Genomic DNA, 14398 nt, shown 5'->3' with positions numbered 1-14398 from the left:
GTAGAGAAATACATTCGGACACTTCTGAGACTGAAGGCGGCTCCATATTTACGGTCCACCTTCCTGTTGAAAGACGGGTTTCTGAATTGGAGGTAGCAGATTGCCAGCTGGATTGCTGCTCAAATTACTGTGCCCAGCGGTCCGAACGTTCTGTCTTGCTGCATATCATGGAGCCATTTTGGTACCTGATTATTTCGCTGACAAGAGGTTTCCGAGGACCAGATGAACGAATCAAGTGGAACAGTTTGCGCACGCTTCCAGCATTCTTTGCATCTTCCATTTCTTCGAACTTTCGGGTCCGCCAGGCTTCTCGGTCTGCACGGACACTGTTTCACCTGGCGGCGAATGATGCGCTGGGTGGAGTTGTGGTGGCGGCCAGGAGGAATCTGTCGCCGGGTCTCCAGCAAAGACACGGTCCTATCAGAGATTCAATGCTTGGATGAGGTTGGCTGGCTTGTACCGCAAACAGATGTTCCGGCTTTGAGCAGCGCTTCTGGATCCACTAGCTTCTCAATGGCTAAGCAAGGTGTGCGCGATTTGCGTACACCTGAAAAACGCAATGAAAAGCAGCAGCGTACAAGTGCATGGTCGGACTTCACGCTCGTGTCCCAAGGGAGCGGCAGGCGGTCGACATCGATAACTGACGGTGATGTTGTCTAGTTGGATTCGGCGCTGGTTTGTTGGTGGGCACCACGTTGCCAAGCGACTTTCACTGTCCCGGAAATTCGTAGTGCAAAGGAACAGTCTGTGATCGGCACACACTTGAAGTAAGCGGTCTCCGTTGTCCGTGCGTCTCGTGTCCAGGCCAAGACGACCACCCAATCGGGCCTTAGCAGCGCTTAGTCTACCTACCTGGACGTTCATATTACCAGCAATCACAACGATATCTGAGCTTTTAGCCTGTTGTTGTAGAACGTCATAGAAACTGTCCTTGGCAGATTCAGAGCTACAGTCATTTGGGACGTAAGCAGGCAATAAACAGGGTGCGATGAACCTCAGTTTCTCTAGGTTCTCTCAAGATGTTGCCAAACGAACCTCTCGGAGGCGACTAACAACGTGTATCCAATCAAGCAGAGACGCTTCCGCTGGTTCGCTCGGCCTCTGCATCACCAGAGGTGTGCAGCCGGAACCTGGAGTAGAGTGAGGGGGCAGTCAGTTCGATTACAGTACTTGCGTCCTGCGTCCTTGTTTCTGACAGACAACATACATCAATACAGAGGGGATCCAGCGTACGCGCAAGAGCCACCTGTTGATCTGCTTGCTTCAATGTGCGAACGTGCGGAAGCTGCAGCTGAGTGTGATGCAGGGCGAGCAAAACGGTCAGTCCTAGAGCTGGGACCTGCGGAGAAAGTATTCAAATTTGGGAGGGGGGATGAAAGTCGGAAGGCGTGAAAGTGTAAGAAGGGGGAGTCAGCAGTAGCATGTTTTCGCTTACCCGCCCTGCTGTATGCAACAAGTAAGGCGACCCTGCTGATGGCAGGTCGATTTGTCGTGAGAGTATTGTTGGCTGTGAATGTCACGGTTGTACGAAGGCTGGGATACTGCCAGGGTGCCCACACCTAGATAGGAGGATGATTATGATCCTCAACCAAAGGCTTTGGCTCAAAAGCCTAGCAGCAAGGCAGCGGTGTTGGGCTGGAAGTTCTAGTACGTAATTACTTTTACGTCACATCGCCATGCATGTTCCAACTCCCAACCTGGAGGGCCAGGAGACTGTGTTCCTCAGACCTTGACCCATGGACCAACCTGGTATGAGAGACTGTAAGTGCCGCGCGGACATTCAGTATATTTCAATGGATCGATGAAGTGCGCAAACCGTCAAACTCTCTTCATGACGATATGCCGTTGTCCTCCTAATGGTTAACTTTTCTGAGGAAGTCGTGTTCCTGTCTTCTCCTGGCGGAGGTTTTCTGGTCTAAGTGATAGAGGAAGCATCATGACCTCGTCGACGACCCATTGGTTGTCCAAGGGAATTAGCTAGACCCTGACGTCAAACCAAAATCCCAATCAGCTTTGATAGATTGAGTAAATGAGCATACACTTGGGATTTAACGGCCACGATGTTAATATTTTTCTGCAGCGTCCCTGTTTGCTTACAGATTTCTCAAACGTACACGAAACCTACAGGTACCGCCTTGGACAAAACCCTGGTGGCTTTTGGGGAAGCTACCCGTTTAAACTTGTCCAAGTTACTCTGCGGAATGTCTCTTACGGACCTCTGTCCATTCTGTGGTATTCAATGCCATTCAGTGTGTTCTGTGGCCTGGTTGACCAAGGTGCAGGTTAGGCACCTCCATTTTGAATTGACTATTGGAAATTCCATACTTTTCTAGACTTGGGAGCCAGAATGCTACAATATAGAACCTTCATTACTGCCGAGTAGATAGCACCTACGTTTCCAAATCACAGCCGTGGTTTATTGGGCTACTTACCTCAGTCGGTCCATTCAGCATCCTCGACAAAAGACTGTCCATCGTTTCACGGACCCGAAACTGGAAAAAGTGGTTTAGGCTGCATGGCGTCGCTCGCAGATTTCACTTCAGCGTCCGACGTAAAACGCTACACATGGAGCCTCTAGAATTGACTTATTTGGACGTTCCAGGAAAACTCGTACTTTCTGTTTAGCTCAGTGACTAGTTGACCGCGGAGAGTGCACGCCTCCTAACCTTTAACCTGTTTTTGTTGAAGCAATGCCGCATCTAAGTTATACACTCCATTACATTATCATAGAACTGGATCTCAGACAACCGTCCAACAATCCAAGCTACCAGCAAGGTGCACTTATCCTTCACTATTCATGTCGCTAAACTGCAAGTCCTGCTTAAAGAGTTGTATGCTACTGCTATGACGTGGTCTCTTCTTCTTGGCGGTCTCACTTCTTGGTTTCGTTTCATCCGCCGTAGTTTGGATCAGGGGTAAATTTAACAGTCTGTCTTCCGCAGCGCTTATGGGATATCAACAGCACATCACACTGATGAGATAAACACTAGTTGACTTCTTATTCGCATACCCGATCATTCAAAATTGATTTTAAATGACACGACGTCTGCGCCTCACATTGGTGAGGACGAGCCTTCAAGATCATCCCATTCGAATGCAATAGCGGGTCAGGATGTGACTGTATTATTTTACAAATATACAGATCATGTCTGTCCGTAACTTGAGGTCCCCTTCATGCTTTTTTCTGTTCTATACAGAATGTCAGGCTATTTCTGAGTGATTGGGGCTTCTACTAGCTACGAAAAGGAATAAGACAGATAATGTTAGCCATCGAGGAATCAGTCTTATATTGTGTGGAATATTTTTTAGCCACATCAGTTTCATTTTGCCCCACCAAGGTAACAGATCCATCTAAACTGGAAGAAGTTCTGCGGATCAACTCTTCGCTCTACGCCCGAGTCTAGAGTAATGCTTGGAATCCCAGCAGTACACTATGTTTCAGTGACTTCCGAACAGCAGCTTTTGACTCGATTCACAGAAACCCCCGGTCTGACTGTTTTGATGACTGATGGCGTGCCTGGTAAACACAATTCCCGTCACTGCCGTACGGCCGAAAAGTTTGCTTACTTCTCCTTAAGACTTCATGGTCTAAAAAGAAAACCGCTCACAAAAGGTGCTTAGGGAAGACGAAAGCGGACAGCACGAGTGCTATTGACAATAGTTGCCAAATCCTAGAACTCAGACGGCTCAAACTGACCTCATCCTGGAAGACGAACAGCATCTTAAGCTTTTCGTAGCAACTCGTACCTTCCCGAAGTTTCACAATTCATCCACCTCTAAGTTTGTGCCATTCTGAACACGGCATACGGGACGGCACTAGTCTCGTCAGACGATAATTCGACGTACGTAGCACATGACTGAGTCACCACAGTAGATGGAGTGGCTTGTTTTCAGTGATTCAAATACCGGCTCAGGAATTAGGCACATGTTTGTAAATAACCCCGTTACAAATTCTGTGATATCTTCTAAAACCGCCAACGATTCGGAGAAAGTCGGTGTTCAAAATCAGTGGAAAATCCATCATCTAAGGCCAGGTCTTACAACCGCACAATAACCTCCGTACTGTAGCTGCCCTTAAGATCCAGTGATGTACCCTCTTACAACCAAGTGACACAAATTGGTGCACTTGCTTTGGGCCTTTGAGCTTCTATCACTGACAGTCCGTCAGATACACTTCCTTCCGAGCCAATGCAACTACCGAGATGTGTGAAACTCTCCCCAACCCTATAGCGATTCTTCCCAAATTGCAAGTGCATGCACTGAGACTGTGCTCCAAGGCACTTTTTAGATAAAAGTGACATGCTAAAGGATTATGTGAGTTCGTTTGATTGTGTTGTTACCTCCGGTACGTCTTTATAGGTCAGAACAGTGCCGCATGCACATTCCAGATCGACAATCTTCCCACAAACAGCGATCTGAACATCGAGGTTTTGAAGACCCTGCAACGTTCGCCTCATTGTTTCGTCGATGACGATGTTGGTCCGTGGTACCTGATGCACCGTTTAAGGGGTACTGAGACTGTGGGTCACCAGGTAGATATGGCGCTACTCCACCACCCGTTGAAGTGTAAAATGAGTTTGCTCACGGGTTTAACTGTCGGCACCATAAGACGCTGAAAGCCGGATCGATAACTCCGCGGTTACGATATTCATTCCTAATACACTTTTCAAACTTGGATACTTCTCTCCGATTATCTGGAGCGTTCCTTCTCTTAGATAACTGCAGCCAAGTTAGACGGGTACTAACTGGGTAATTCGCTGTCGTCCTTGGATAACGCAAGTGTAAGCCTGTCAGTACCAGGAGCACGGTTACGCTTGGCTGAAGGAGGTCCCATATTTACAACCCACGTTTCTCTTATGGACTGGTTGCGCGAATGGACAGTTCGAAATTTTCTGCGCAACTTTCCAGACGTTCTTTTCTAGATGCTGGTAGCTCAGGCTGCATAGTTGGCCGTTGGGTTGTTCGCTGAGCTGGGAGGTCAGTTTGTAACCTAGGGTGGATTACCTCTGTGGACGGGCACAACAGCTGCAGGGTGGTTTCGCTTACCAACCCTGCCATATGAAGCAGTCAAGTCGTAACCCCGGCTGATGGAACCACGGCTGGTGTGGTATGCCGTTACTTTTTTTCGTGAAGTTGGTTGCTGTACATGATCTGGGTTATCGTTAGGTTGCGGACGACTCTGGCTCTCAACGTAAGGGTGCGGTTCAAAGGCCTAATCGCCAGGCAATGGGTTGGTGTCTGCATAACTTTCTAAGAAACCAGTTGTCGGATATTCCAACATAGAGGGCCTGTGAACCGTCTTTTTAGGACTCGTATCCATTGAGCAACTTGGTATGAAACTTTGGGTGTAAGAGTGGATCCTTATCGGTACACAAACCGTCATGCCACGACATAATCCGGTCTTTTCGTTCATGATGAGCCAGTATCCCTAATCAGAACCTAGTATTCGGTTACTAAAATCCATATTCAAGTTTACGGATAGAATGGAACAGCGCCCGAGTTGAATTCTTCTGCCAGTGTACCTTATCTTCGAAAATGATTGGGCAATGAAAAGTGCTGTGGTTGGCTAATTTGGAGCTACTTAGGCCACCGATCTAGAAGACGTAGATGACATTGTGGTCCTTACCAATGTGACATTCTATCAAGTAGCCAGATGGAACTTGTTGAAACCTCTGTAAGACCTCTGTAAGAGGTCTTGTGGCAGGCTTTCACTAGGCCTCTTGTTGTCCACCCCACCGCTGGGTTTTATTTAAACAACTTGGTGTGGTTGTATGCTAATCAGGCGCCAGTGTGTTTACTCTGGTGTTGCTTTCAGTGATTGTGATGACGAAGATGAGGCTTCGTTTCAATTCAAGCGGCACTGAAGTATGCCTATCACACCTGGTCCCCCTGAACTGGTGGTCTTCGTGGACTCGAGTTGATTGCATGTTGGTGTCTCCGGGGTTTCTCAAATCCAACAACTGCCAGGCCATAGTGCCATGGCAGTGCTGTCCCACGGGAGGGACCCAGCGTCGACATTTAGTTGGTTTGAACCCAAAATCAAACTGGTCGCACTTTCACAGTCGACACATTGCGTATGATAGCGCTGTTATCGGACTTGCTAGCTGATAACTGGTGTATCTATCAGCAAGGCTGATGTACAGCAGCTACACCATGTCTTTTAGCAATTCGATGCGAGAAACGGGACTGGCCAGCTCTTTGCAATGATTATGCCCTTGTCGTTTATCATAAATATCACTGCGGTAATATTCGAGGGGATTGGTCGCACTTTCACAGTCGACACATTGCGAATGATAGCCCTGTTATCGGAATTGCTAGCTGAAAACTGACATTAAAGCTGGTTTACAGCACCTACATCTTCATCTCGATGCGGGAAACGGGATGGCCAACTGTTTGCAACGATTATACCGATTGTCGTTCATTATCGATAGCACTACGGTAGTATTCGAGAGGATGCATACTCTCAGTGAAGACCTTCGGAGTAAAGTAGGGTAAAACGCACATGGTCCTGGAAACTCATCGCTCTGTTTGCGGATTTCCACTTTGATCAGTTGTTGTGCTGGTTTCTTCATGTCACTTGAAAAATTGACCACACTTGTGTTCGCGACAGGTTGCAAATCCGAGTTTTCGCGCCAGCCAATCGCAACCCACTTCAAGTATCACAGAAAGTGCACTGCTATCACCACTAGTTGGTAAATTGTCATTGCGTGCCTTGAATCCACTCATCAATCGGCCATCAGCACTGAATCGCCTCGGATCCCCCAGCACCCGATTTCCAACCCTCTTCTATCATAGGGGCTCTATCCTGTCTCCCAAACACCCAACTGCCTGTCATTTGACGCAAACCAGTAAGGCATTGTTATCCCACTCTTCCGAGCTTCTAACGAACCAGCCCTCGTACTTCAGTAGAATATCAGTTACGGGGGTCACCTCGAGCTATGTCACGGGTTTCGTGGCACAAGCCATTGATTGGCGTCCTTATGGCCTAGCCTTTACACTGGGTTTTGTGATGACAACCCGGATGGAAGTTGTATCTGTCATGTTGTGGCTTGTTTGACACCACGAATGAAATTCAATAACTCTCTGTCTTATGTACTGCTGGCTTTTCGAATGGGAGACGGTGCCTCTGTGCTGCGCCAAGCTTCATTGGCCTGACTTTTCTAACGCAGGCTTTACGGCCATGAGACAACACAGCTAGTGGACACAGGTGTAACGATAATTCATACTGTCCTCGAGCCCAGCCGCCTCCGGATTCTGGGTCCTCACGTCGATGTTGATGCCTTGCCGGACCGTCGAAACCTGATGCCCAGCCGCCTCCGGATTCTGGGTCCTCACTTCGATGTTGATGCCTTGCCGGACCGTGATACTTATTGGTCGAAACCTGATATCCACGGAACGGATTGTGAGGGTGTAGTGGCGTACTGGAATTTAGATAGCATATGGGTACGATAATAAACAGCCTTCAAAAACTACAATCAGTTTGCTATATAGTGCTGGTATTCCTGTTGGTTTGTTAACCCAGGTGAGGCATCCGGGTACAGAATGAGTTAACCAGTTGAAATGCAGAACTTCTTCAGTGTAAACCGCGTTTATACACTCATTTGCAAATCGAGTTGGTTTTCACGGGAGACCCTGGTGAATCCCTCGTCTATGATGTTCTTCAACTGAATGTGCCGCCTTATGTTTCAGTTGGTACGATATTCGAGACGTCGCAATATATTTTCATAATGGGAACTACTAACAAGTTTGCGAAGAGTTTTCAGCAACCTTGTCAGTAGTTTCTTCTATGAAAATAAACTGCGCTTCTGTGATAGTGATTGTCGACACTGTCTACCCTTCGCCTTCCGCCTGCGCACTTTTGCTTATGCTTTCGGGGTTCTCATACCATGATCAAGCAATGGGGAAAAATGCTCGCTTCCAAATAGTCATAGCCTTATCGCCGATATTTTCTGGCTTTAAGATTTGAGGTGTTTGTTTTGTGTCACCTTGAGGAATGTCTTAGTTCTTGAAGCTACTCTTAGTTTGATCGTTGTCCTAAGGCGGCACGCTCACCCCTTACTTATTGTACTAAACAAAGACAAATCTTCCAATGCTCGTGCCAGTTCGAAGGCGTTACTACATCCATATTATTGGCTTCCAAAACATTAACTCAACAACGACAATTCCGTATTCAACAGAACGTACGCTGCACCCGGAAACTACTTTCATCACAGTTGGAAAGATCTTTTGCGGAGCGCTTGTTCTTTTGAGAAAATCCTTTCCCTGACAGTGCAGAAGTTTTGGTATTATTATTGTTCCGCGGAGTGACAACGGTGTACTTCGGACGTGTGTTCAGTTTCGTAGCTTTATCATAGTTGTGTGCTGGACGCTTTGATGAGTTGATGAATTCAACATTCCAGTTGTTTAAGTTTCTCAAAAATAATTTAGATTCCAACACATCTAAATTCGTATTCCTTATAGTTATTTGTGAGTCATCCTGGTTACTGATTCAAACTATCATATGGGGGTCAGCTCAGCGCTCTTGCCTTCAATGAAACTATTTTCGCCCCACGGAATTTCTGTTGTATTTATTCTTGAGGAATCAAATCCCAGACGCAAAGGGATGACACGTCTCTCTAGTTTCTGAAATAAAAAGTAGACCTTCCAGGAAGATACAGCCGTGCTGTCGTCATCCGCTGACAAGGCTAAGTTCATCAAGCTGCTGATGTCTCCGTTGGACCATGTCTTTCAGAATGTGCGCCACGAACCCGCCTAGCTTATGATCCACCATGCTGGTCCAGATGAAATCGGTCTGACGTTCCTCTTAATTCACTGACCAGCGCAGCTTTTGGGTTCGTGACTCTGACGATTGAGACATGCCGCCATCCAGTTGCTTGTATAGTTGAAGTGCACAAGGAAGCTCACATTTCGGCGTGGTCACCTGACATTAACAGAGAACAACACACAGGCCACAATCGATTTTTACGGTGCTATGGTGACTGGTTTTGGCTTAGTGTGCGTTGTTAGAAGTTTATTCGAGCTGTCTGATCTCTGGACTACTTTAAATCGTTGCGTTTTTGGTTCCCTTTACTGCCGCTACGACAGCGCAATGTCGTTGGTCCTGTTCCAGCTAACTGCAGAAAAGCATTAGGATACTGACTGCCTGGTATGTCTGCCCGACCCCGGATGATGGTGTGCGAAACATATGCGTACCTCAGCGTGTCGTCGAAGACGCTAAGTGAAAGTGAAACGGTTTTGTTTATTTGCTCACTACCTATAATCCATATGTCTGCTGTTGAGTTCCTAATCGATACGACCACCGTTCGACATAGGCGTAAAGGTACATTAAGTTGTACCGAGCGATGTGGCTAGATCAGAGTTTGTGTTTTTTCCACCTCACGCCTAGTTCCACAAATCGAAATTGCAAGCTCATCTGTCTCCATAATTGAAATGTCCAAAAAGTGATTTGCTTGAGGATACTGCAAAGTTAGAGGGTGACTCACAAGGGTACGAGTATTCATAGGTGATAGCCAACAAGAATATATCAGGTGCCTAAAATTGACATCCGAAGAGTTGGCTAACTAGCAGGTAGAATCAAATAAACACATACACACTCCTCACTCAGCACATTCGCTTTGAACTTGTTACGTTGTACCTCACAGTTGTCGTGTTTATCTCAGGGAATTTTTTGTAGATATCATTCTGCTAGAACAACAGAGACCAGTTATAACGAGTTTTGGGGACGGGTTGCACAGTTGATCCGTGCTTATGTTTTGGAATCGCATATGTCGTCATGGTTACATAACTTTTACTGATTGTTACTTTCATGGAGAAAGCAATTAAATTTCCGCTTTTTATCTCGTTTTGCAACAACTCATATGTTCTGTTGAGTGATTCATGTGCGATAACAGTCGAGTTGAACTGAGACGTCGGATAGGATCATTTGCGCTGGATAAGGATGACTTTTGCATTTTGTTTGCGTGTTCATTTACAAACATTATGGTAATCGTTAATCATTCCACTCTAAAAGTGTATTCACAGACGAATTGGGCATTACAGATGCCATGTTAGACATTCTGTTTCATGGTCTGGACTAGACGTTGCCTGTTCGAATGGCAAACTCTTTGCTGTCTTCATCAGGTTGTGACATAACGCGACTCCTGATAAATGCTCCTTCATTTTACTCCCACTCACCTGGAATATCTCACCCCTAGCCAATCGATTTGTACTTGTCAAGTTAATGGTCCCTTTCCTGAGTATTCCAGTACTGTAATCGTTTCCTCTGTTGGACACATTACAGTGCATGTGTTAGTTGCTTCCAACTTTTGTTTTCCTTTTCCTATTTGACATTGTACTGTAGTCTGACCAGAGTCTATCCGGAACACACATTTGATAGGTTCTTTTTGGGTCTGATTAACGGTATTTCTTTTAGCTTACGGAGAACATCCTGCCATACTAGTGTAACGGAGTACACTACTGATGAAGCATGCGAGTAGTATGTAGTTTTCCCATAAGTCCGCTTCGTGTCTGTTGAAAAATGAGATTTATTACAGAATATGTGGAATCGCTTTGTAGCATTCGTTTACGTTTGAGTGATAGTCAGTGAGTGTCCAGAAAAGTTCAGGAAGACCTTTTCGAGAAGAAAACGAATACACAGTTTTTATAAACAAGATGCATATGAGAGTTGCTTCCCTGCCCAATAGTCTGTAACAGTTCAGTTCTTCGATCAATAACTCCGCAGCGAAGACCTTCTTCCATTCACTAGTATAAAAGTACGGATATTAAGCTAATACGTGTAATGAAAGACTGATTAGGTCTTCAGGTGCGACAGTACTACATGTGCTACTGTGTTGCGCTCGTTGTGGGGGAGATATCCCCGCAATTTTGTTTGAGTTTGTCTGTTGCACTCATATTAGCGTATTAGTCATTTGCTTAAGACGGTTCGTTGTTCGTAACTGAGGTTACTGCGATTTGTAAGTATTCAAGTATCTTTAGTCCAGTCCTGTGATCATAAACTAACACAATGCAGAAACCTAACATACTAAAGTTTAATTGCTGAACCTTCATTTAGTGCTGCGTTATGCGTTCCTACTTTGGTGAAACAGTTATCAGGAGGTTACGCTGTATAGGTTGTTCACCCTCAAAAGATCTTTCCAAGAATGCATAGTTTAAAGGTTTTTCAATCCATCACAATTGTTTCTTTTAGTTCTTGTGACCGTGAATCGCCAAAGGGCGCTTCGGCAGGCGAATCGGGATCGAGGCGGAGCCAATAGTTCTGGACTTCGGATATTAGTCTTGGAGCTTTATGATTCACGGCCAATCAATTTTCATTTAGGAATTTCCGTGTAAATTTAACGACTACCGAGATGGTCCATAGCGTGGAAACGGAAGAAGATCGCTTTCATCCATGACAATCGAATTCATTGTGTATATCGGTCAGGACACAACGGTCTTTCTGTGTGAATCTTTATTTGCATGTGGTCGGTTGTCTTTTGCAATGCTTTTGGGAATGATGAAGGTGATTCTCGCATAGAGGTTGTATAGAGGTACATTTTGGCAGTAGAACGCCGTCTAGAAATGATTGATTTCAGTATAACGGTCTTTCTGTGTGAATCTTTATTTGCATGTGGTCGGTTGTCTTTTGCAATGCTTTTGGGAATGATGAAGGTGATCCTCGCGTAAAGGTTGTATAGAGGTACATGATTGATTTCAGTACCCTTTTAGGGATTTTATTCACTGCTAACTCTGTAGAACACTATAGATATCAGTGAATGTGTACGAAGTTTTAGACTGTTAGGTTTGCTTTTTATTGTCATGTTTTTGTTGCGATAACACAGAAAACTCCTTTTTTGTTTCCCTTTATAGTAGCGCGCGAAGATGAGTCCCGAGTAGACAACTCCACAGCTATCAATTTATCCCTAGAGAATATACAGCCCATGAAAAAGAAGACAAACAAAAAACACAAGGGTCCTAATTCTAGCACTACCATGGCAACCAAAGGTGAGCCAGCGAGTACAACAGGAGAGTCCGCTGTAGAGGATTGGCAAAGCGTATCAGAAGATTTCGACGAGTTCAAGGAAAAACCGGCTCCAGAACCAGATCACGATGCTGATGCCTGGTCCAGCGCCACAGAGACTGCAGAGGCCGATGCCGAACTTACGTCGACTGGCACCGTTCCCTGTCTTGATCGTGCAAAACCGCACGATTTATTGTTGAACAGGAAAAATAAAACTGTTTCGGCTAGAAATGGCTCATCAAGAGCCTACTCCACTGCTGTAAGTGGGGCAGAGTTGTCTAACACCGCAGCTTCAGCAAAAAAACCGAGTCTTAGTTGGACAGATTGGGGCAAGGCTATTCGACGACGTTATCAAGAGGAGGAACTCCGTGAGAAACTGCATGATACAAAACCCCTTCGAACCAGTGTTTCTTCGGATGTTGATGAACCGCTGAGTCCATTTTCCGGTTATGAGGCTGACCAAGAGGATAATGCTGCCAGCAAATCCGCCGCCGGTCACTTTTCACCAGTATCAAAAGAACATGACACATTTTACGAATTGTCCCCTGCCATTCAGAGTTTTAATGAGGAAGTAACCAAAGAGAAAACGTACGGCACTTTCCACACAAACACTCTTACTGATATGGATACTGACTTCCCACCTTTAGCTGCCGGAACACAACCATATCATGGTTTGTTTGTCGGGGAAGGTTGGCCTGGTGAGAAGAAGCCTAATGAGGACAAACAAAGTCATTCAGTCGTCAAGCCAGAACCGAAGAAGTCGCAAAATACTGGAAAGGAACCAAAGAAACATGTTGGTACTGGTTCGAAACCAGTAATCCTAGCAGAACACTCGACGCCCACAGTTTCAAACAAGCCTGTTGACAACGGGGAATGGCCTACAGTAATGGCACACGTTTTTGAAGACAATAACGAGCCCGAAATGTGGCTTCAGTGTATGGAAAACCCCGTTCCAGTCCCGGAACCAGCAAAGGATGGTGGGGTGCGAAGCGAAGATCCGAAACCCCAAGACATACAAGTGTCAAAGGGACCAGCTTCTTCAAAAAGGGCTCCTTGTGAGATATCAAATTCAACCATTGAATGGGGTATGAACCAGTTCCATGGATTGTTCAGGGGCCCTGGTTGGCCGGCCAATGAAACGGGTCCTGCTAAAGAAAAAGATCTAACTAAAGGAAAACCTGCCACCAAAAATCAACGGCGGCGTCAGAAGTCTGGGACACAGTCGGATTCCTTAGATGCTAGTGAAAGCACTCAAACAGCCACAAATGCTGTTCAGGCCGCGGAAAAAACGGCCGGTTCTGTACACAAACCGGTGTTAGATGATTGGAAGTCAGTTGTTGCTCAGATTTATGAAAAGACGATTACACCGATGGCTGAACTCAACTCATTCATCGTTTCGCCTTTCAGCGGGACAACAGCAACAGATCAGCAAGTCAAATCTACTGTTTATGAAGATAACAATCAGACATTTGCTCCACCCTCAGCTCCTTGGAACTCCTGTCTGGACAATACAGATGATGTATGCTTTACATCCGATATTTGGAAACCTGCAGAGGACCAATTTTCCAAGGTGGAATACGACTTACAGAGAGAAGGAACTAATTATTCAACAACCTCTGAAGGTGGCCCGATTCCAGAAACGATTTGTAATGTAGGTGATCTACGTGGAGGGGATGCAGAGCCTGACAACTTGCCCGGCGAACTCTCAATTGATAATCACAGTCCGATGCAGGAGGACAAGCCTGCGAATAAGCAGGAGGTCGAATTATCAGCCCCTGTTGTAGAGCCCGCTACTGAAATAGTACACGTTGAACCTAGCCCATTCAGTCCCATTCAGTCGCACGAGCAACCGAAGGTCTCAGAGTCAGAATCAGCGCATGGAGACCATGGAGGCGCTCCGGAGGTTGCTGCAGCTTCAGCCAGTGCCCAGAACAAGCCCAAGAAGAACAAAAGTAAGCGGCATAAGAAGAAAAAGTGAACTGAAATGCTGACGCCCCCAGGACCTTTCTGAATTTCGCTGCTTGTTTGTGGCAGCCCATGACACCACTGACTGAAGTCATTTATTTGCGCAGCTAAAAATAATTACATGTTGAAAAACATACTCTGCTAAATATCACACAACTGTCAACCCTGACCTCCTTCATTTTATCCAGCTCCGCTTGTTTCTTGTCGTTTCATACGTCTGTCTTTCATTTTTTTGTCTGAAATTCGTGTCACCTATCCAACTGCCATTCACCGAGTAGTTTAAACTCGTCACCTCATATATTTTCTAGTTTCTCAATCAATTTAATTTTTTGCTTGTCTATTCTTGCTCTTCTCCAGCGCTTTTCAGTTTATTTACTCCCCGGAGCAGTTTTGCAGCCACTCATGTATACCGTTCGGGTCGCTTGGGTGGCATCTTTG

General features: G+C 45.8%; 1 protein-coding gene across 1 annotated transcript in view; it reads left to right on the top strand.

Annotated features, from left to right (window-relative positions):
• Positions 1-14398, top strand: part of T265_00610 (hypothetical protein) — a gene marked incomplete at both ends in the record, with an annotated part of 84522 nt that overhangs the window by 46232 nt on the left and 23892 nt on the right. The window contains one exon of the mRNA XM_009164438.1: positions 11845-13947. Coding sequence (XP_009162702.1) covers positions 11845-13947 — 2103 coding nt within the window. The remainder of the gene's footprint in view (positions 1-11844; positions 13948-14398) is intronic.

This window comes from Opisthorchis viverrini, assembly GCF_000715545.1.
Source record: "Opisthorchis viverrini unplaced genomic scaffold opera_v5_6, whole genome shotgun sequence".
Taxonomy (NCBI): domain Eukaryota; kingdom Metazoa; phylum Platyhelminthes; class Trematoda; order Opisthorchiida; family Opisthorchiidae; genus Opisthorchis; species Opisthorchis viverrini.
Note: the sequence above shows the minus strand (reverse complement) of the source record. Positions and strands in the feature narration are given on the sequence as shown.